Below are 24,312 nucleotides of genomic sequence, written 5' to 3' on the forward strand. Positions count from 1 at the left end.
GACGCTGCTGCCGCCAAGGCTTCATTCTTTTCCGCTCGCGCAGCATCGAGCTCTTTCTTTAGGCGCGCAACCTCACTCTCCAATAAAGATTTTTCAGTATTAACCTGCCCAATAGTTTGGTTATGCGCCTCCACTGCCAACTCCAGGTCATGCGCTCGACGCGCGTACTTGGCCGCATCTGCCTCTGCCACTTGCAGTTTCTCCCGCGCAGCTTGCAGCTCAAGCCCGTGCTTCACAAAAGCAGCGTTTGAACTTGCCCGGTTCTCGCTAAGTTCTGCGTGGAGTTTCTCAGCTTTCTCTCGGGCATCAGAAAGATTCCAAGCAGAAATCTTAGCCTCTTGCTTAGCTTCCGCAAGGGCATCACATACCTTTATATAATCATTGCGAAGCTCATGGGAGGCAGCAAAAAACGCAGACCCAGCAAAAAGGTGGTCATTAAGCAAATCCACGCGAGCGCGGTCCTCTTGAAACCTCCTTTCAGCTGGAGGAACAGAGTGAGCCCAAAAGTCTTCACATACGCCCAAGGATTGGAATGAGCTCTCTTCAGTGATACTCCAGCTCGGGCGGTATATGTGACCGGCTCCCTACAAACACAAAGTAACGCAAAGAAACGTTTTAGTTATCTAAAACACTAATTTGGAAGTCTGCACAGCGGAGCAAAATAAACTTATACCTGAGGAGAACCGGCAGAAAGATTAGCGCCAGCTGATGAGCTCCTGCCTGCCCCATGAGAAAAAGGCTGCGCCACGAAATCTCGTGGCGCTATAGGGCTTACGCGGCCACCATCAGAATTTTCAAAATTAACCTCCTCATCATCCTCTATAACAGGTCTCTTCTCCTGCGACTTGGAAGAATTAAAAATAGTCTCACGAGGAGGGCTGCGCGCAGGAGGAAGTGAGGGAGGTCTTGACGCTGTTAGAGCAGCGTGAAAAATAGTCTCCTGCTCCTTAGTGATCCCAATGAGGGGAGATTCAGTACTTTTTGGAGCAGGAGCAGAACTAACGGCGCCAACGCTAGCAGTGCCACCAGCAGCTTGTGTGCCAGCTATAATTCCTATGAAAAAACCAACAAGGAGAAATGATTCATGACTTGAACTAAAAGAAAAAAATCAGACAATCAAAGCGTAATAAATACCTTGGCGCACCGCAGTCCGCGAATTAAGCATCGCCATTAAGTCCATTTTCCCCCTTTTTGAGGGCAAAACAGAGGACTTCAAAACAGCTTTCGGCATAGCCTTGGCACCTTGCTGCGCCTGAGGTTGAGCCACCAACGTTGCCGGCTCTACAAACATTTGAGTGAACAAAGCTTCATTAATAACTCTATCGGAATCACGCTCATAAAACCACAAAATATAAACAAAGTATACCTGTTGGAGAAGACGAAACAGCAGGCGCAGCACCGCTTCCCTTATCCGCCGCGCGCAGAGATGAGGTGGCAGCACCATACCTCGTGTGGACTGGAGGATTGTCCACACCTTGAGGCAAAGAAGACGAGGAAAACTTGGAAGTAAAACCCTTGGTTTTCTCAAGTTCCTTCACTTGAGTAGGAGGAAGATTCTGGGCAACAGAGGCGTCATCTTTTTTCTGTTTTTTACTGGCCCCTGCGCCAGTTTTGCCTTTAGCCTTGCGCTTGAGTTTTTGCGCTTCAGCTTCTGCCTCCTCCCCTTCCTCTTCCACAGACTCCAACTCACAATTAGCGAGCGCATCTACAATACGCGCAACAGAAATGTTAAAACCAAATTTGGTATTCTAAGGGCCTAAACACAAATACAAAGGCTTACCAGGCGCATCGCTGTCAAAGCAAAATTCTAAGTCGACAGGGATGAACATATCATCGAAGCGATCAAGGAAAGCAACTTCCCCAGCGTTCAGGGCAACGGAGCCACCTTCTGTATGCTCGTCATAGGCGGCGTGGATGTATTCCTTGCTTTCTGCATAAAACAAGACAAGTGATATCAGCAAAACGAATTATACTCGCGTAAAATTAATGCAATGAACAAACAACCCACCTGAGCCATCAACATGGATGACAGGCTCAGTCTCGCTATCAGTCCACCTCTTGCTCATACCAACCCCCACCAACGCTTCCTCGCAAATATTCTTGGCGGGGGATGGTTTAGCAGTTAATTTTTTAACCCACGCGCCAGATGGATTCTTAAGAACGTCATCATTCGCGGGCGCGAAAGTAATCGCGCGCATGGTCATACGAATGGGAATAACACCAGCCTTGATATAAAAGAATTTTTCAGCCCAGCCATGAAGGCTTTTGAAGGAAACAGTGCAGCACTTAACCTTCTGACTGCGCGGTGTGAATGAGAACCAAGAATCTTGGATTTTCGGCTTATAAAAATATTGAAAGCGCCGAGGGGTGGGCTCCTCGCGCTGAGCTTTGCACATGAACTCAAAATGAGTCATGCGCACTAATCCACAGGGATGGACTTGAGATATATGAATCCCGTAAAATTGGAGGAGCGCACCTATAAACCTCGTCATCGGAAGACGAAGATTACAGTGGGTGAAAAAGTGAGAATATAAAGAGATATAGCCGGCAGGAGGATCCGCCGCCATTTGCCCGGTCGCCGGGAGCAAACAACCATACTCAGGGAGAAAACCCGGAGAGGCGACGAGATTATCAAAATCAGGTTGTTTCAACTTGCAGGGAATCTCATCCCATCTCTTCACCGCCTTGTTTTTCCCTCCCTCCTCCGACGAGGCCTCGGCAACCCGAGTACCCTTGCCGGTTTTCTTCAAAGTAGACATAACCACTGATTTTACACGGCCTTTACTAGGGGAAATTGTGGTGTCTGGGTTATCAGACATACAATTGCGAATCGAACAATATGGTTACTTTAAGCACGGAATTCAGGGACAAAGACGAAAGCTCTTAATCGGAATGTAAATGATAAGCAAAAGCTCTGAAAATGACAGTAGAGATAAAGAAAAAATCGTTCAAAAGGTTTGGTTTTATAGGCCCAGGAGAGAGAGAGAAACAAGTAATAATCATATCTACGTTCACGCGCCCCCACTCGCAGGCGTAGGTCAACATAAGCACGACACGTGTTCCTGACACTGTATGAGGAGACGTGAAAAGCCACTGTAGCACCTCGAGCACACGAAAGGTCTGACACATAACGTCTCCATCTCTGATGCATGTCAACACCAACCAACCACGTGCATTGACGATTCGTTTTAACCAAAGGGATGGAATTTCGCGCAACGCGCGTACAAGAAAAGAAAAAGAAAAAACAAGCCCTATTGAAAAAGCAAACTATTAAGTCTAATATCTATCTTACCTCGCTCGCGCGAGACAAGACACACATTAGACTGGGGGGGCTTGAAGGGGTATGCACCCGCCTTAACATCGAGCGGGGCGGGTCAACCCACAAGATATAGACAAGAGGCTTGAAATCAGGATGTCATGAAGACACAAAGCCAAAACCTATGCGCAAGCGCATGAAACATCTGCGCGTGGCGCATATCACATATGCACACAACACACATTTAGTGTGAGAATAAAGAGAAGACCTTGCGCATCCCCGGGATAGGCGCATAAAGGCCGCGCATAAGCGACACACAACAAATGAGACAATAGTCTAATCCAAATCAGAATAAGGACAACCATGATTGTACTCATCAGACAACCTTCCAGAAGGTATCTTTTAAGGAATAAAGAATGTGCTGATGTTGACAGCTGCCAATGAAGGGTGGACAACTCAGCAAAGCCCATGTGCCACCGCGTGATGGCACATGGGTCAGGTGAAATACCTTGGTCAGAGAATAATCAATGAAAAAGCACCAGGTGTCCTAAGTAGTGGCGCGAAGCAATAGGAGGAAGCCAAAAAGGCCCTAATTGGGTCTGAGCCCAATCATTGGAAACCCTAATACTATAAATACCACACCACCTCCACAGTTGGAGGCAGGCAAGAAAATATATTCTAAGTCCTTTACTCATTTTCACATTCTGATTATCCTCTCCTACAATATCTGATTCTCACACCGGAGGGTTACCCCAAAGAGGACCCCTCTGTCCCTTTCTGAGGGGTAAGCTCACGGTGCTGTTCGTTTTGTAGGTGAAAGAACTCGTATCTCGGAAAACCATCGGTGATATAGCACACTCGTACCCGAGGAACGTTGATCGTATACAAGTAAGTCGATCCACGCTTCTTCAACAACAAAGCATTATGGAACCCAACAAGGGAAACTTTTCTGTACTACAAACTCTAAAAACTATATACATCAACATAATTCAAACTAACAACATAATTAACTAAAAGAATCGAACTTTTAGTACTTCGCATTACCTTTATGGTCACCACGGCTTTTCCACTCCATCGGCACGAGTTTTCTCAGCTTCGGACGCTTATTTGGTAACTTTGCAAGCGGGGTTGCGATCGATCTCTTCATCGGGCTGCTACTACTTTCATGGTGTGCATTCTTGAAAATTTTGTTTGGAGACGATGATGACCGGATTGACAGAGGAGTAACGGTTGACCAATGGTACTGCCCTTTGGCGGGGTCGTTGACCGATGGTTTAAGTTTCTTTAGAATGTTTGACTTTGTGTCGTCTGGACGGTTGATGAGGCTGGTGGGTCCCACGGATCTTGAACTCGGGATGGTGAATAATGCCTTTTCGAGCTTCTCGTCTGATGTTAACTTGCTGGACCTTATAGATTTCTGGGATGATTTCTTTTGCCAGCTGGCAAGCCCGTATTGGCCTTGCTTACGGAATTTGGCTGCAATGTTGCACAATGTTTGAGCAGCTAATAAGACCCCTGCAGAATGCACAGCTGTAATAAAACAAGTAAAAAAAACACGGTTGACTTTTAGCATAAACGGTAATATAATATAATATAATCATATCATCAATAAAAACAAGAAACCGCGATAAATAAGAAAGTTCACCTGGGGTTTTGGAAGCTGTGGTGTGGGACCCAGAAGGTGTAGCGGTTACTGCTCGGTCAGAAGTAGATACGAGAGGGGATTTTTCCTTTTGGGTTGACCCGGGCTGTTGACTTTTTAATGGAACGAGGCTCTGATTATAAGTCAGAGACTGAAAGTCTTCAAGATAAGTAGTGGTGACCCCTAAAGAAGTGGTTGACTTTCCCATTTTGACCCATCTACTTTGACACATACTTTTACTCGGTGTTGACTTGACCAAATCCGGGTTGACTTTAAAATGGCCTCCAGAGACATGTGACCAAGAAAATGTTGGTAAACTACCACCGTTATGTACTGTCATTATTACCAAACGTTAACAACATATTAGACATTTATTATTATTTAAATACGAATAAAGTTATAAACGTGTATAAAGATTACCTTTTGAGGATGAGGTAGGCTTCATACTGTCAAGAAGCATAAGATCAACATCCTTGTGAGGAAGAAGAGTTAAACGGTCCAAAACGTCTTTCGGTTCCAACAACGGAAACTGAAGTATATTCTCATGATGATCAGCAGGACCCGCGAGAGAACCTTCCACCTTAAATAAACCAAATAATAAAGCAACTTTTAAGTAGACAATTTCCCTTTTTAAGCAAGGAGATATACATATGCATATGCGTATGCGTATGCGTATGCGTATGCGTATGCGTATGCGTATGCGTATGCGTATGCGTATGCGTATGCGTATGCGTATGCGTATATAACTAACCTTGTTACAAGGAGACAAGTCTGTTGCTTCTCCTTTATTACCATCATTCGAGCTAGAATTTGTTACAGATGCATTATGATTATAATTAGCATCGACAGCTGGCACCGAGGTTTGAGCAGGCTTTTGGAGGTGAAGGACTGAAGAAGCTTCTCTAACTGATCGCAAAATATTTCCGTTTAAAGCTTCTGTTGACTTTTCTTTGACCTTGACGGAGTCGGGACGCTTATAACTACCATCAAGCAGCTCATTCAATGATATCTCATCTACACGCTTTGCAAAATCACAGATATCATGTTTCGAACCGTATATTCCTGTACACCGATAAAATAACAGAAATAAGTTAAATATGTCAACTTGATTAATAAAATGGAATAACTTATTGACAAATTAAAAAAGAAGAAAAAAACGGACCAAGAGCGTTATTTCCACTAGCAGATGAGCTGAAGCTTGACAAACCAGCTTTTATAGAAAAAGTATCACTTTTGCTCTTATGAAGTTTGCCGTTTCTTTTATCACTTCGTTTACCGGAGACAGATGTCTTCTGTTTAAATGCCTGTGTCTTATCTGTAATCATAAAAAGTCAACAGAATCAGAGGAATAATATCATAATAAAAAAAATAAAAATAAAATAATAATATAGCGCCGCGCGCGGCCAGTGGCGAAGCTTGAACAAGTTTGTCGGGGGGGCCGGACTCAAAATGTATTGTAAAATTCATAAAATCGGGGGGCCGGGCTCAAATTTTCGGCCAAAAACGGGTAAATTTACACTACGTATACAAGTTTTCGGGCGAAAAAGGGGTTAATTTACACTACCGCGTAAAAAAACCGGGGGGGGGGGGGGGCAGGGCCACCCCCGGCCCTAGTTAAGCTTCGTCCCTGCGCGCAGCTATTTGAAGATGCTGATGATGTATACTTTATGATTAACATCAGCTATATGCTAGCTCTTAAAAAAGTAATTATCGTTCTTTCGTTCTTAATAACATGAGAAGAAGGTGAATAGAGTTAAAGAGAAACATGTTAAACGTACGCACCACCGTCTTATTGGGAACCAAATATAGTGGACACCTTTTATGATCATATCGACATTTTACATTAAGCTACTAATTGCATAACAACGAACAATGTACACATCAGCATGTCGTATACAATTTATGATACATTTAAGGTGATTTCTATATTTAATAATTCACAAAGTACCGACTTTACCTGCAATGTTGTATTTTCCAGGATAAGAACCAAGATCCTTGGATAGATCATTAACATCAACTAATCCGGTTACATTCATAGAAGCTTCCATGTGTGCTACTCGCGATCTTCTAGAACCGTTAACATTACTTCTGGCTGCTTTCCCGGACTTCCGTTGTAATTCCTTAACCTCTGGCACAGAATTCATGTCATGGTCGACAAACGCCTCTTCGTTGTGAAAGGTAGTTAATTGATCCGCCTTTTTGTAGAAGTCGTCGTCAGACATCTTGTTCCAGAAAGCTGGTTTTGAACCATTTATGTTACAGTTATCATCTACAAAGGATTAAAGCCAACATTATATGAATAAAAGACATTTAGCTTTACAATACATTACAGATTACAGAGCTGCAACACACAAACACTACATTTTGAACTATTATCACTAATCTACTTGAACAGCGATCAAATAATAGATGGTACATAAGAAATCATTCTTCTTTATATAATAAACCCTCGTCCCTCATCAATATAAGTAACACAGAGATGCCACGTCTATCACTAGTTACACAAGTACACAACAAATGCAAGTCCGTCCTATTGGCCAACAAACTACATAACAAGTACATCAACTGTAACGGCCCAAGTAAACCGTGCCAAAAATTATTTCGTTTTGATTACAGTTTAGTCTTCACCCGACGAATTGTTCGCCCAGGCAAAACCTGTCTTGGTAAAAAACATTTCCACCTCCACCCCATCAGGGAGCCCAGCATCCTCGTTGGCACACCGGCCCGACCCCTAACTCTAATACCATTTGTAACAGCTCAAGTAAACCCGTGCTAGGATATTGCCCGCTTTACCCCCAATGGATTGCCCATCCAGAAACTCACGGTTTTGCTTCCACCCGACGAACCGCCCGCTCAGGCGAAACACGTCTCGGTAGAGAATGTTACCACCCCTTATAACAAGGCTTCGTTCTCCTCCTCAACCGATGTGTCCCACATCGGTTGAGCACAAGAACAAAGCCGTCCTAACAGGGGTGAAAACCTTCTCTACCGAGACGCGTTTCGCCTGGGCGGGCGGTTCGTCGGGTGGAAGCAAAACCGTGGGTTTCTGGACGGGCAATCCATCGGGGGCAAAGCGGGCAATATCCCGGCACGGGTTTACTTAAGCTGTTACAAATTTCAATTCAATCAAAACCCTAATCAGTTACCCCAATTAAAATCACAATTAAGCTATAATATAAAGATCAAATTTTTAAAACAGAAACAGATCTCAAATAAGCTAATTATATAAACAACACCTTTATCTTTACAAAACGAGCTTCTGCAAACTTGACGGTCTGACAACTCCATTATCTTCGATCTGTGAATTTGAAAACTGATGACTGAAGTTTGACCATTTTGGGATAAGAATTAATAATATTAATGGAAACGGATGAGAGGAGTGAATTTGGGGGTTTTAGAGAGAGAGAGAGAGAAAGTGGTTGCGGCTGGGTTAGGCCAGAGAAATAATGAGGAATATTTATATTTTTCGGGAAAAGTGACCGAAGGTATGTTGGTGGGTGTTGCCGGTAGGAATATTCCGGTGAAGTGGTTGGTGGGGTCCACTAATCTGAAGAAAATAAGGTTGAGGGTATAATTGTCATTTGTCATCCCAACTTTTTATTTTATGTTATGTGCATAATATTATTACCTTTGTGTGTGTAATCTTATGCTCAAATCAATGAGTTTTAACTTATAGGTGTGAAAATTAAAGATTTGGGTAGGGATAGTAATGGGTCGAGTTTAGGTTTTTTTAAACTCATATCTTATTATTAAAAAGTTTATTTCAATCTCGTCGGATTTTAATCGAGTAATTATCTGTCGTGTTTCGGGTTTTGATAAAATATATGTTGGGTATATTCGGCTAAAAACCCGTCGGGTTTCTACCGAGTTTTGACAACATATAACTAGTCGATTACAAAACATAGCTAACATAAAGTTAAAATGTGTCAAATAATTGTCATAAACAAGTTTCGACAATTAATAGATTTAGAATATACTATAAATATAATATAAAAACTTATATTGGGTATATAATCGGGTAAACGAGTTTATGATATCGGGTCATTGGGTCGGGGTAATCGGGTATATTGGAAATCCCAGACTCGACACAAACACGGAAAAACTTCAAAACTAATCCCAAACCCGCCGCAAATTATTTTGGGTTTTGGGTTTTCCCATCGGATTTGGGTTTTGTTATTATCCATAGATTTGCGATGGAAACAATTTTAAGGTTGAATTTGACTTTAACCGGGTTTTATTGCATTGAATCTCTAAGCGGCGAGTTTAAAAAAAAGAAAATGGTGGCCTTGGGCTACTCAATATTGTTTGCAATCACAGGCGTATGGAGTTGACTTTTAACACCAGGTTATCCCGGATAGCTGATCTTTATTATTTGATCATTAATAAAATATGGTTTACTTTTTTTTATGTTCCTTTAATAAAGGATCAGTTTAAATCGGTTTGAAATCAATTTTGTAAGTAATCTATCTTTAGTTGATAAGGAAATATATTGGTGTGAAAATTTTGAGTTATTGAAGTTATAAGCTCTTCGCACCACATTTTTAAGGGTTACTATATTTTAACAATTCTAATTTTCATATATCGGTTGGAATTAATCCTAACTCAGTAAATAATTACAATTTACAAAGTTTTAGCTTTAAACATATTTTTCTTCAACAACTTATAACTTAAAAAAATATGATAAAATTATAAGTTATTTTCAAACTTAATTCTAAACATGTCTAGTGTATATCTTTCAAGTTATAACAGCATCCCCATGAAATAGAAAGTTAGAAACATGTCTAGACAAAATAAGAGTCATGTATTTAAATATTATTATATCTTTTAGTTTGAACTGAAACGAGGCAACGACTTAGTTTAAGTGGTGCATTAATCTTGAACCACATAGATTTAAGGTTGGACCCTACACAACATATAAACTCTTATGATTTAGCAAGTTCCACGATTCAAAATAATAATAATAATAATAATATATACGTTTTTAATCCACATACTCACAAATCTTTGATAGTCATGAGTATTTTATAAAGAAAATTTTATCTTTTATAGAAGTATGTCTATCTACACAATCGTCACGGTGGTCTTTTGCGTGTTACATAACAATATTTGTCACACTGTTACATGGTTAGAAAGATTAAAGGCATAATCTTTGTAAAAATAAATGACGATAAAAAGCGTTAAAAGTGTCAACCGAGACACAAACCACCGAAATATTAGGCCATTGAATCACTAAAAGCTCTAAACTCGGATCATTAAAAGCTCAAAGCTCAACATTAAGTAAATCATGATAATTTATGAGTTTTTTTTTATTTAGTGCATAATTAAATAATTATTTGATGTGTTTTCACCTTTTTGTTTTTATAGGCAACTCATTTTTTTTTGTGTACTCAACAAATTGCAACAATCATATATTCATAGCATTCATAATCATGTGATATTAGTAGGCATGCTTTACTCGTACTTGTAAAGGGTAAAGAGGAGAAAGACAAAGAATTGGTTGTCGACATGGAACTTGCATAGTCGTCAATGATATGCATGCATCACACCTAATTTATAACGTTCGTATTTTCAAAAGCCTCAAAGGTCGTATGTTAATGCATGTGTACGATCCCTGACTTAACAAAAATTTTTAAGTCCTTTGTCTAATTCAAAACACTATAATCATTTGCGAACATTTACAAAAGTTTAATTGTATCAAGTTCCATGATCATGTCTTGTCTCGAGTACTTGATCGCAGTCCACCTTCCAATTTCGGATCTTTACCTAGAACATTAAATCCAACTAAAAAACATCAAAATCTTTAAGTTAGACTAGGTTTCATGTCCTCTATGGTACAAATAGTTCCTAAAATAGTATAAAGACGAATTCACTCTCATGTATAGATGATAATGACACTATATCGGTACATTAGCCAAATAAAAAATCATTAAAATACCAGTACCACATCAAACCACGAAACCGGTACTGTACCGATCCCAAAACCAAAAAAAGTTGGTACCGAGTCGGTATCGACGGTACTGGTTTCAGTACCATTTACTCAACTCTAATCTCATGTGCAGCGCACACATGTAAATTTAACCGTCTGTTACTGAAAAAGACGAACCCCACTAACATTTTTAAGCTAAAAACATAAAGTCTTACATTTATAAAGATAAAAGACAATCACGGAAAAACGATGTATGTAATTTCACTCTCATTTCCTAAAATAGTAAAGTTCAAAATTCATATTTAAAACTTATATAAAACATATCTTTTCATAACACATTCCAATAATAATAATAATAATAATAAAAATAAATACATCTCTGTATAGAATTTAATTAATAACTTTCAACACTTTAAACCCAAAACTCTTTTGACACCATGACCGGAACTGTGGCTAGACCGGTGTCCGGACCGGCGGACATGACCACCGGACACACACTCTCGCCGGCGTACGTCAACGCCTTTCGCATCTCCGCCGTGACTAGCCGCCTACTCGCTCACGTTCACGGCGATGCACGCTCCGATAATGCTGAGTTTTGCAACCTCTGTTTATCTCTCGCTAGGTTTACTTATTATTATTATTATTAGTGTTAATGTGTAACGCTTTAGTTTAAATTCTGTTATTTAATTATTATTTAGTTGAGTTTGTTGTTACTGTTTATCTCTAGCTAGGTTTACTTATTATTATTATTATTATTATTATTATTATTATTATTATTAAGTTATATGCTTCTGTTAGTGTTAATGTGTAACGTTTTAGTTTGAATTGTGTTTTTTTAATTTTATTATTTAGTTGAGTTTGTGGTTATTGTTGTGTTTGTTTGAAACCCTAGGTTTTGAATGCAGTGTGATTAGTTGAGTGTTGAGTTATGCTAGACATGTATACAAGCTGATTAGTGTAAAGGAGAATTAGTTTGTTGTTATTCTGTGTTTGTAATCGGTGTAATTTGGTTATGCAAGTGTTGGAATTGAGTTGTGTGTAAGAGACAGAAGTCACAAGTAGGTCAGTAAACGAACTGAACGAACACGAGCAGTTAATTGAAATGATATTTGTGTTCATGATAGTCTGTTTAAAGAATGAACTTGTTCGTGTTCGTTTGTTAAGGGGAGTGTTTGGCCTAGCTTTTTTAACAAAGCTTATATCTTTTTTAACAAAGCTTATAGCTTTATTAGCTTTTTTTTTACAAAATAAGCTTAACTTGGTGTTTGGTTTAGCTTTCTAAGCTTATGCTTATTAGCTTATATAAGCTGATTTGAAGAAGCTTATCTGAATATGGTTTTTTTAGCTTATTTGAAGAAGTTTATTTGTGTAAGGGTGTAAGTTACTCATTTGTCCTCAAGTGGTGGTGGATTAGTAATTACTGAAGCAACTTATTAGTCTAACAAATTAAAGAATGGTGGAGTTAACAACTTATTAAGACACATAATTAACTTGTAGAATATAAGCTAATCCAAACACTTAAAAAGAGCTTATCAAATAATAGAAAATAAGCTATAAGCTACTTTAAAATATAAGCATAAGCAAAAAATTAAAAGCTAGGCCAAACACCCCCTAAAAATCTACACGAACATAAATGAACAAACGTAAACGAACAGATATGAACAAACATAAACAAACACAAACAAACAAAGATAAACTCATGAACACACTTAAATTTAACACAAACGAACACATATAAAATTATAAAACATAAATGAACGGATCAACATACATAAACAAACACACAAATAGTATTTAATTAGTTTATATTAATATATAAACAAACGCTCATGAAAATAAATGAATGAACGAAGCATGTGTTCATTTAATTAAATGAACGGATTTTTTTATTTCATGTTCGTTTGTTTATTAAATAAATGTACCTCCGGCCGAACGGTTCACGAACAATTCTCTGAACATTTGATTCATTTACAGGTCTAGTCACAATTCTGGGTGATGAAGTTTTCCGATAGGTGATTGTCCATAAGTCCATGAAAAAAAATAATTTTTTATTGATTTTAATTTAGTTTTCTGCATTTCAACATTTAGTTAAGTTAATGAGGTGTAAAGTTCTAGTTTTTTTTATTACTTGTATAATTGTATTCAAGAACTGAACAGTTTCATATGCGGAATGATAGTAGATTGTTAAATGGATAAGATAACATGCAAATTGCATACTGACCGTGTGATTGAGAAGTTAGAGTCTATAAGATTATGCTTCTTAATATTGTCTTGTATGATAACTTTGTAACCATGTATAATTGTAGATTGAAATATGATATGTTTAACACATTCTCGCCTTATCGTTTGTTTAGTTTAAATGGTGGATTGGACATCTTACTATGTCTATATCCTAACTATGATAGTTGGATTTTGCGTTTCTAGAAGTTGTTGAAGAATATTGTTGGATATATAATCGAGATGCGACTTATGCTATATGTATTATACAAGTTTATGACTCTCATAGTTTTCTAGATCCTTTATTATGTTAATCATATAAATTTCTTCGATTTCTAGATCTTGTTTAATGAGTCTTGATTCTTTTGTTTAATTCATCATACTGACTACACATTGACAACTACAGAGGCATTGATTATGCTGTTTCTAATAACGAAGTCCCAGGCCGAGCTCCAGATTTACCTTATTTGTTAAATCAGGTTACTTTCTTTCTATACTAATCAAAAGCTTCGTTTAATAAGTTTAATGCTGTTTTACTTCCATACATAATTATGTTACCTTTGATTCTATGAATAATTGCATTTACTATTTAATGTTATTTTTCACATATATAATATAACCGACCTTTTTCTGCATCGATAAGGTATGTCAGCGGAAAAACGATCTCCCTTCACAAGCAGCTGTTATGGTACTTATGATCTCTGTGAAGGTACTCAAATCTCTTTCTAAAATATGGAATGTTGATAAATAAAGAAATCTTGATTTTTTTTCTTTTTAACTTTTGCTAGCTTTTCTAATTGATGTATTTTATTTGTTTTTATAGAGTGCGTGTAGTAACGGATGGTTCAGTGAGAGGGCAAAGGAAGAACTTTATGTTCTTTCGAAAGAGGTTTGTGAACGGTTTTAACACCCATTCGTTTTCATCTTTTTACAACATCCTTATGAAACCATCTTTCTGCATATTCTAGGTGCAAAGCCGTTTCTGCAGTGTTAGCGTTGATGATTTGAATTCTCATGTGAAGAACAAGGAAAGTAGCTTACATCCCACCATCTCCACAATTATGTCAAGGTATTATCATCTTTTATTATTATTATTATTATTATTATTATTATTATTATTTTTTATGAAGTTTTGGTTCCAAAATTCGGAATTTACATTGAAAGATGTTTACTTTCAGGTTCTATCCAGGAATGAAAATGGGTGAAATATTTGCTATTGTCGAGACCAAGGTATTAACGTTCAGTTTTTATTTTATTTGAAAAAAAGTTATCTTGTAAACCCGTGATCTAAATGTATGTTTTGTGTATATTATAGCCAGGTTATGATTCATATATGACTGATCTTTATATATCGAAGAGTTCAAGAACATCTCCTGATGAAAAGATAGTAAGCATTTACCATATTAAATTGTGTTCTATATTCTCATCTTGACTACAAATTTCACCTTTTTTATGAATTTAATTTTCTTGCAGTCTTTATTTGTTGCTCAAACAGATAATACAGAGACATCGTCATGTCTCATAACTCCTCAGCAAGCCAAGTATGCACTAAGTGTTTCTTTTTCACTGAAGAATATACATATGTGTTTGCTTCGGGCTAATCTGTTATTCATTTGTTTTAATTTGTAGTTTTTTATTGAACGGAGTAGGGGTCAATAAAAGGACTGTTATTTACAAGGTTTGTTCTACAGACTGCTGCATGGCTTGTACTATGATGTGGTTGTGGTGACCCGTGAACACTAATCTGTTTTTGGTATTTAAATTTCCTCATTAGGATCCTGGACCACAGATGCCGACACCTGTCACACATATGCTTAAATATGGAAGCAATCTTCTTCAAGTAGTGGGCCAATTTAACGGTAATCTTGTTGTTGTTGTTGTCATTATTATTATTATTATTATTATCTTAACATAATTTCTTGAATTTTTAAAATAATTTTAATGCTCGACTACCGCCACATGACATTTTATTTGATTCTATATAGGGAGATATATAATAGTTATTGGCTTCATGAGTGTGGTTGCAAACCCTAGTTTTCCTACCATTCCTGATTATGTTCCACCCGTTGCTACTCAATCTGATCCAGGTTAACTACACGTTTATTTATGATTTTTTTAAACCATTTTTATCCTTTTCTGGGCTAATATGTTTATCTTTTGATGATAGATAACGAGATAGTTGAAGGACCATCTAGGGTATCTCTAAAGTGCCCCATAAGGTATATAACTCATATAAAATCCAAATATGAAATTTCTGTGATCTGATTATTGTTTGTATTTCTACACAGTTTCAGTCGTATCAATATACCTGTTAAAGGGCAAACATGTAAACATCTTCAGGTAAATTCTCCACGCCACATCATTAAAAAGTTTCGATTTTCAATTTTTAATGTTCTTATATATCCTAAGTTTCTTGATTTTTTTATCCAAGTGCTTTGATTACAACAATTACATGGGAATAAACTCAAGAACACCACTGTGGCGTTGCCCCCATTGTAACCAATCAGTCTGCGTCCCTGACATTAGGATTGATCAAAGCATGGTCAAGGCAAGTCAACATGCATACATTTTCTGTTTATTTATTATTATTATTATTATTATTAATTATAGTTATATATAGATCTTAAAAGAGGTTGCAGAAGATGTTTGTTTTGTGGAAATATCAAGCGATGGTTCATGGCAAGCCGTCACTGGAAATATCAGTAACGAAACTACAGAAAAACCCAATGATGCACCGCCTTCGAACCAAGAAACTGTTGCCCAAAATGTGGATGATATTATGGACCTTACTGTAGATGATTACGAGATAGATAAAACTGATAAGGATGATGACCAAAAGCCTTTGCCGGCTGGCGAATCTAGTTTTATGACTAAAAATGTCGCACCACATATGGAAGACGGGTTTTGGAGGGATTTTTATACATCAACACATGGAACTGAGACGACTAATAATACTATTCAAAGGCAGCACGGTTTCAACTCCTTGACCCTCGGTCAAAGTCAAAGTCAAAGTCAAGTACCTGTTGCTAATACTATGCAGTCACAACAGATTGAAAACTCAAGTAATAATGGTAATGGCCATGCAAGGTACCCGACACCTGCCTCCTGGATAACAAGAATACCAAATGCCATTCAGGCACTTCCAGCTCCGACTTCTGCAAGACCAGTCGATGCTGACCGACAACAAAACATTTCAACATCTTATCCACATCAGCACATGAATTCTCAGGTTTGACGATTTTCTATTTATTTCCCTAATTTTAGTATCCTTTTTAATTTCCATTTGTTTTATAATCAGGGTCAACCTAATCATTTGCTTCTCCCAAGTCAAAGTCAAACACTCCCCCAATTCCGTCGTTCACCTTCACCTTCACCTCAGCCAACAAATGGCAGCCGACATATTCTTCCAACAGACCGTTTCAACTCGAACCGACAAAGTCAATATCCGGTTCGATCATCTGGTCAACCATATCCTCATGTTCCGCTTGCAAGTAGTCAATCGCCCACGTATCCATTACCGGGTATTCAACAAGCAACTTCCCAAATTCAGACATCCGGGCCATCATCTTTACCAGTTGCAGTAACACCAGACCAAAGAGGTAACAATTAACAATTAACATTTAACATACTTTCTAACATTAAATAAATAAAAATTAAAGATTCATGTTAGTTAATAACTTAATATGGATCCAGGGAGTTCAGTAAACGCCTCAGGAGAGGAAACCCAAAGGCCAACGGGTCGTATGCGAGGAAGTCTTTCAGGGTGGCAATACACTGAAGCTGTAAGAAAACAGTCCGTAATTCAACCAAGTCAACCGGTTCAAGCTGCTAGACCACCACCCGTTATGAACACTCCCAGACCGTTCATTCCGCCTCATTTACAATCGTTAATGGCTAATAACCCGAGACCTCAAGCAGGAGGAAACAGTCCAGGTTCCGGGTCGGGTTCGGGTTCAGATACTAATATGGCTGGCGGTCCAGGTTCTGATAAGTAAAAGAAGTTAGTCACCATGTAGTCATGTACTGTGGTATTATTGTTTAATGTTTATTTAAAGACATGTAGGTATCATCCAGAGTTGTATGCATAATTAGGGTGACTGTAAGTTTTTATAAATCTGTTCAGATTTTTATAAACATTTAAGGTGATTTTTTATTCATACTCGTTCGATACTTATGTTTGCGCGCTAAACAAAATAAGAAGCTTTATGCCTTTATGTTCTATTCCATTAATGCGACGATAAGAGTTGTACATTATGCATAAAGTTTTCGATTAACATTGGATCTTAGTTGACAACATATATAACAATAATGCAACACTTTAATAATGCTGCTAATCAATATATGTACATGTTCAATAATTCACGTTTACTAGACACCGTTAGGTGCATTTACATTCACTTGGTCACATTCACTAGACACTGTTCGGTGCATTACATAACCACATCCACTTGTTCAATTGATCTCATGCATTTTTTTCGACATGTCACCCATTTCTTAAGTAGATCCGCCCCTGCTTATGACTGATGTAAACTAGTAAAGAGAATCAATTTTGGGTTGTTATCAAAAAGTAGAAGAATGGAATCCGTGTCTCGTGAACTCTTAACAAAGTTGAAAGCCCTAAATAATAACAAATATTAGTAAATATAAACTGTAAAACCGAATGTATAAATGTGTAACAAATTAACAAAAAGTCGGAAATATACATGAAAATTAATTATTTCAAGCATTGTGTTCAATTTAAACAAAAAATAGTGAAAACTTGCAATTAAAAATAACAGACACACACAAATATTCGTCTTTATTGTCCCCATCAATCTTGGGAGACGTTTCCAACGCAAATATACGTTGAAAATGACCTCCACTATGATCACTTTAAGTTTACAATACGTACTCTTTGTTTGATATGTATTAAGAAGTTAAGATTTTCTTTAAGTTAAATTATAATGCTAATTCAAAATATACGTGAAATGTATACACCTTAATGTTGCAGGTGCATTTATATTTCTATTTCTCTATGTTCAAACTACCCTAAGACTCGATTAATCTTACATTGTCGCCTTAGTTTTACTACACATTGACCTTCCCACTCTTCTTGACCGTCATTGGTCGGGTTTGAGTTTTATAAATCCATTCTGATTTTTATAAACATTCAAGGTTATTTTTTTGGTACTCTATACTTAACCAGTTAAGTTAGTCCGTTAAACAAAACAAGAAGCCTTTTGTTCCATTCAATTAATACGAAGATACTAGTTATACATTATACATACAATTTTCTATTAATTAACTTCTCTCTCGATTTGTACTTTCATTTTTGGTGTTTGGTACACGACTAGAAAGCCAATAAAGGAGAAACGACGACATAGTAGTTGAAGATATATCATCAAAATGTACAAACTAAAAGAACACAATTAGCGGGTGTTTAACGACTTAGAATCTGGAGAGAAACTGGAGTTGCTTGAGGAGCGGAGCCAAAGTCTCCATGAGCTTCTCGCAAGGATGGTTGTGTACGCCTTCGTAAGTTGTCACCACGATCAAGTCGTCTTTGGCAAGCCTTTGGATTTGCTTCTTCACATTGCATGTATGATGAGTGCACCTATAGTAACTCCTTCATTTCAAACCCACAAACATATTAATAAAAAAAAGTTATTATCTTCAACTTTTGGTAAATAAATAATGTATACGTGTAGAGAACAAACATGTATGTAGATGTATTTTACAATTATCTTACCAAAAAAACGTATTGTTAACTAGGGGTGTGTCTGGTGCGTTTTTTGGAGTTTTTGAAACTGTTCGGTTTCGGTTTTTCGGTTTTTGTTTTGGTTTCGGTTGGATTTCTATTTTTTTGGTTTTTGCCATTTGAGCTTAAAAAATATAGGCTGAAAAAAAGTTGGCAAAAAATAATGAATTTTGATATAAATAATTTTGTTAATTTTAAAATAATAGACTGCGATATATTTGATAAAAAATATTTACATATTTATTAAATTCTTATAAATTACTTAATATAAAATATAACAAAAATTTAGGAATTCGGTTTAGTTCCGTTTTTTTTTTTTTAATGCAAAACCAAAACCGAACCGTTAGTGCAGTTTTTACAAAAACATAAAACCAAACGGTCGGTTTTTGTTTCGGTTCGGTTTTTTGGTTTCGAATCGGTTTTTTTCATTTTCTTGCACACCCCTATTTATAACACTTTAAATAGTATGAAAAGGAGGCAATATGTTGTTTGTCTTTCATAAATTGTGAATATATGTTATTTTGTACCATCTATAGATTGAAATTTACCATTAAAGATAAGATTAATTTGGATTAATCTATATACCTTTCATTACTTTATGAATTAAGCCTTTTGTCTTATTTTTGTTATTTTTTTTACATATTTTGTTTTATTTAAATAGCGCCATTCAGTACAAAACTAAGTTTAAATAGAGAATTACGAGAATCTCAAAATGCATTTTATCTTTTGATTTAATTGTGATATGTAAGATGATTATTATGTAACTACTTATCTCATCTTGTATTCAACCTATTATATTAGTCAAATACTACCTACAACTACAAGTACCTTATACAGTTCTAAGTTATATCAATCAAATACTATGTACATATGGATTATACATTTATACGATTCTCAAACGTCTCTCTTTGATCCTAACTATATATTTAGTTTGCCCTAATTTAAAGTTTACAAAATAATGAACTTGATATATCAGTTAAGGCCGTATCTTAAAGTTTATCTGACTTATTAAAATTTAATTTATTATATATATTTGAATAGAAATATTGTAATTTAAAAATCAAATCAAAAGAGTTACAAAAGTTAGTTGATTTGATTCAAAGTTTCAAACTAACCCTTCAAAATTTAATTCACCGGACCGGTTAAAAGTTCTCTAAAGAGAGAAGAGATTAATTAGTGCTTTAATAGTAGTTAGGATAGAAATGTTAGGTCAACCTTATTTACTCATAATAATTATTGCTCACCAAAAAGAGACAAGAGGTCAAAACGGTGCATATTTTATAATATAATTATGAATTAAAATGACAAGAATTCAAACACTTTTTCCACATGGTTATGGAAATTTTCCTCACATGTGTTTTGCGAGAGATTAGGGGTGGCGAACATAGCAGACAAGATAAGAGAGTGGAGATTGAGATGGTTTGGACATGTAAAGAGAAGACAGACGACGAATCCTGTTAGATCCGTAGAAAACATTACTATAGAGGGGAGGAGGGGTAGAGGACGACCGAAACTGACTTGGGATGAGAGGATTAGGCATGATTTGATAGACCTAAACCTCTCCGAGGACATGGTTGAGGATAGGAATTCGTGGAGAAGTGGAATTAAAGTTAAGGATTTTTAGAGAGAATTAAATACCTTAGGGCTTAGACTTAACTTATTTAAGTCACATACCATAATGGTATTTCCCTTACATATATTATTATTATTATAATTATTATTTGCTTTTATATAGCTGTTAAACTGTGATCTTATTATTAATATTATTATAATTAGTAGTAGTTTTTATATAACTGTTAAACTTTGATTTCCTTTATTTTGCTTCATACACATGTACTTAGAGCCGAGGGTCTCTCTGGAAGCCACCTATTTATTCCTTTGGATAGAGGTACGGTGTGCCTACATCCCACCCTCCCCAGACCCTACTTATAGCTTTGCTGTCGGTGAGATTTTACTGGGCATGATTGATTGATTGATTGATTGATGTGCGTAATCAAAAGCTCGGGTTCGATTCATGAGTTGTTTTTCAAGCTTCGTTTAATATTTATTAGTTATATATATACGATTATAATTGTTTTGTATATACTTTGAGAAAAAATCTTAAATGAGTCTTGACTCAGCTCGATTAGCCTAAACGAGCTTCCCATGCAAGTGTCGAGCATGGCCTCGATGACTAAACGAGCTTTATTTGAGACTTAGGCTCGAAAAAGCTCAGCTTGTTATGAGCTTGTTATCGATCTAAGCTCAAGTTGTTTGCAAGCGGCTCGACTTGTTTGCAACTTTTAGATGTGAGATAAATCATTAATATCTAAAATTTACATTAATAGATAAACCCATAATCATCACTTACTTTGATATTATATCATCAAATAAATAAATACTTAAAATAACGTTTGACTTAGCTTGTTGGATGATAAATGATTACTCGAGTTCTAAAGATGATGCTAAATATTATAAGATTGCCAGATTGGTTAACAACTTTACCATTTTTGTTGGATTTTTGGTGTTGTCTTGGTCACTTGGATATATGGGTGAAATTATGCTGATGTGAGTATGTGACGTACATAGCTAGGGTGGTTATAAGGTAAAATTTTATTCACCATTAGAGTAAAAAAAAAAAAAGAATTCATCAAACAGAATGAGTTCAAATAAGAACTAATCATTAAATTTGTCGAAACGAATGATCAATCCAACATTTATTCACGAAGCACACCGAAGGAAAGGTGATCACAATAGAATGAATTTTCTGGTTGTGAAATGTGAAGTTTTGAGAGGCAGGGCCGGCTCGACGTGTTAGGAGGCCTAAAATTAACTAAAATGTTGAGGCCTTTTTTTGTGTATAGCTATAAAGAGTATCCATGAATTATAGAATATGGATGATATGCAATGATAATTGGTACATGACGTTCCTCCTAAACTTGTGGCTAATAACTGAGTTATTAATTCTAAAAAAAACGACTTTCGAAAACCCATAATACAAACCTATATTTTAGATTGAGGCTCTATAAAACTGGAGGCCCAAAGCCTTCGGCTTATTTGGCTTACCCAGGAGACAGCCCTGTTGAGAGGGTACGTATCTAAAACGAATTTGAAGGTATGAGTGTAGCACAAATGATTACGTATCAAATCCATGAACATGCTTAGCTATATGAGTCGTGTATCAACCCGGTAAGTTTGCGGACTGAAATGTTTAACTCATTTATTTTTTAAAGTGTGTATTATATAATATAATAAGTTAATTTTGTTGGAGTTTTATAATTTATGCTAAAATTTAAAAATTAAAAAGAAATAAACATAAGATTTTATAATTTCACATGAAACTGTTATATAGACATCTGTTTTTTGGTTTTACAATTTTAGAGATTTATCATATTTTTCCTTCTTCATCCAAATCTCAATATATCTCTTCAAATTTTAAAGATTTTGCAATGAATCTCTACATTCACATATCTAAAATTCCAATATTGTACTAACCCTTTCAGTTTGTAACACAAGTGTTTTGGTTTTTACCTCAAACATGTAAGAAAAAGAAAAAAAAGTATAGAAATAGTATTGGAAAATAAGATGTGAGAGTTTATAAAAATTTGAAAGAAATTAAATTTTTTGAAGTCGAAGATAGAGATTCGAATGTGAATATTTTTACTATGCAAAGAAAAAGAAAAAAATATATCAAGTAACCCATATTCATGTGAATTAATATGCATGTTTGAGTTCATATGTTCGTCACGATTTTCAAATACATGACGCGTATAACACCCCTAGGCTCTTTTATGTAACAATCATGATTTCATGATGCAAACGTCAAATATTTCAGTTCTCAGTATATTTACCTTATAAATCATGACATGCATCAAGTAATTACACTCTCTTCTAAACAATACCTAGAATTACTAATAGAATGCACCCTTTCATTTTCTAACATCGCTAGCTAGTTGGTATAAAAAAAATCATATATTCATACATGTTTACATAAGTTTTGCTTAAATGTTTGAAACCTTTTAATCTTACTTTTTAGTTCATAGTTAGATAAACAAAATCTAAAAGTTCACTCGGTTTGGTGTTGATATTCAATATCTTTTTGAGAAAATAATATCAAAGTTATATACACGAATGCTGGTGACACACATGATAGATAGATAGATGGATGGATGCACGAAGATTTTTGGTGGTTTGGTGGATTCAGCCAAACGTTGGTTTATGATGGTCCAAATCGGTTTTGAAATGTTCTTAAGGATTCAGCTATCTCAAACAGCGGACCATGCATTTTCTCACCAGCCACTTTGCATGTCACATGCTTGTTTGATGGACATGTGGCAAGCTTGAGTAGGATCCGCTATCTTAGATGACAGAATCACCAAAAGCTATCTCAAGATATACATAGAGATAGATGTAATGACGTACCTTGGATGCTGACTATTCTTGACCGATTTTTGGCCATATTTTCTCCATTTATAACCATCATCAAGAATATCCTCACTACTTCTTGTATGAAATGCAACCCTAGATGGTGTCACCTTCTTACCTCTCCCACTTTTCATCGATTTCTCGTTTAATCTAAGCGCGTTAATCTTTTCATCCCCTTCACTCAACCGCCTCCCCATCGTTGATCCTTGATCCCCATGCATAAAACCAGAAAGAAGACTAACCCAATCCACATTACTACTCTCCAAACTAATATTATTATTATTATTATTATTATTATTATTATTATTATTACTATTATTATGATCCAAATGATCATTCATGCTTACAGGTAACTGCGGCAAAACCGGAGAAGAAGATGATGATGGAGGGTATTGAAACATTGGATTATTAATCATAGGGGTAGTACTAGTACTACTCATGTAATCCAACATATATGGATTAATATTATTCATGTTTACCATGTTATCATTCATAGGAACTTGTGTAGCATGTTCATCTCCTTCCATACTAGAAAGATATATGTAATATTAATCTAGATAGAAAAAGAAGATAATAAGATGAATGTAGATGAAAGAGGTTGGTCTGTCCCACACACTTGTTATATATATACATGTGTGAACATGTGTGTGTGTATTAATATATAATATATAATATATTATATAGATAGTAAGATAGATATATAAGCTGCAGAAAACCAACTAAATGTTACCTAACTTTGTTGAACAATATACATTGTTAAAAGATGTAGCTAAGCTAAGAAATACCTTTTGGTTCCATGTGTAAAGCTCTTGTTAATTCATGCATACATTAATTTACATGCAAAGTGAATATATATATTATATATTTTAAGTTTTTAATATATGTATCTCACGTACACACAGGATATGTTGTTTAACAACCAGTCAAGGTTATTTAGAGTGAAGCATACATATCAATCGTTGTTGTGGGTAGTTTAGAAAATTGATATTCACTCAGCTTGTGGAATTAAATTATTATTAGTTTAAAAAGTGTATAATGTCTGAATTCATATAAAAGTATTTAAATATATATTTAACCTTTTGAGAATACATACAAAATTGAACAAAAATGTGTTAGTGGTCCTAGATGGT

At 36.0% G+C, this 24,312-nt stretch overlaps 3 protein-coding genes across 3 annotated transcripts; 1 reads left to right on the top strand and 2 right to left on the bottom strand.

The window, feature by feature from the left end:
* Positions 1-4,255: 4,255 nt before the first annotated feature.
* Positions 4,256-8,432, bottom strand: LOC143625381 (uncharacterized). Its single transcript, XM_077095717.1, has 7 exons — positions 8,135-8,432; positions 6,856-7,167; positions 6,061-6,213; positions 5,650-5,960; positions 5,319-5,478; positions 4,902-5,231; positions 4,256-4,786 (listed from the first exon to the last, which is right to left on the bottom strand). The coding sequence occupies exons 1-7, from the start codon at positions 8,184-8,186 to the stop codon at positions 4,284-4,286; spliced, it is 1,821 nt and encodes a 606-aa protein (XP_076951832.1). The 5' UTR covers positions 8,187-8,432; the 3' UTR covers positions 4,256-4,283.
* A 2,824-nt stretch (positions 8,433-11,256) lies between these two features.
* Positions 11,257-17,234, top strand: LOC143625469 (E4 SUMO-protein ligase PIAL2-like). Its single transcript, XM_077095785.1, has 17 exons — positions 11,257-11,446; positions 13,448-13,520; positions 13,685-13,750; positions 13,865-13,930; positions 14,010-14,110; positions 14,220-14,271; positions 14,357-14,428; positions 14,515-14,582; positions 14,671-14,719; positions 14,816-14,900; positions 15,027-15,128; positions 15,209-15,260; positions 15,330-15,381; positions 15,473-15,589; positions 15,662-16,270; positions 16,340-16,640; positions 16,735-17,234. The coding sequence occupies exons 1-17, from the start codon at positions 11,262-11,264 to the stop codon at positions 17,034-17,036; spliced, it is 2,352 nt and encodes a 783-aa protein (XP_076951900.1). The 5' UTR covers positions 11,257-11,261; the 3' UTR covers positions 17,037-17,234.
* Positions 17,235-18,468: 1,234 nt separating this feature from the next.
* Positions 18,469-23,709, bottom strand: LOC143625382 (putative WRKY transcription factor 75). Its single transcript, XM_077095718.1, has 2 exons — positions 23,180-23,709; positions 18,469-18,646 (listed from the first exon to the last, which is right to left on the bottom strand). Exons 1-2 carry the CDS (start codon positions 23,707-23,709, stop codon positions 18,469-18,471), a joined length of 708 nt encoding a protein of 235 aa, XP_076951833.1.
* Positions 23,710-24,312: the final 603 nt, after the last annotated feature.

Source organism: Bidens hawaiensis, unplaced genomic scaffold (genome assembly GCF_021521415.1).
Source record: "Bidens hawaiensis isolate Kalapana, Puna unplaced genomic scaffold, B.hawaiensis_p1.1 tig00004105_1, whole genome shotgun sequence".
Classification (NCBI taxonomy): Eukaryota; Viridiplantae; Streptophyta; class Magnoliopsida; order Asterales; family Asteraceae; genus Bidens; species Bidens hawaiensis.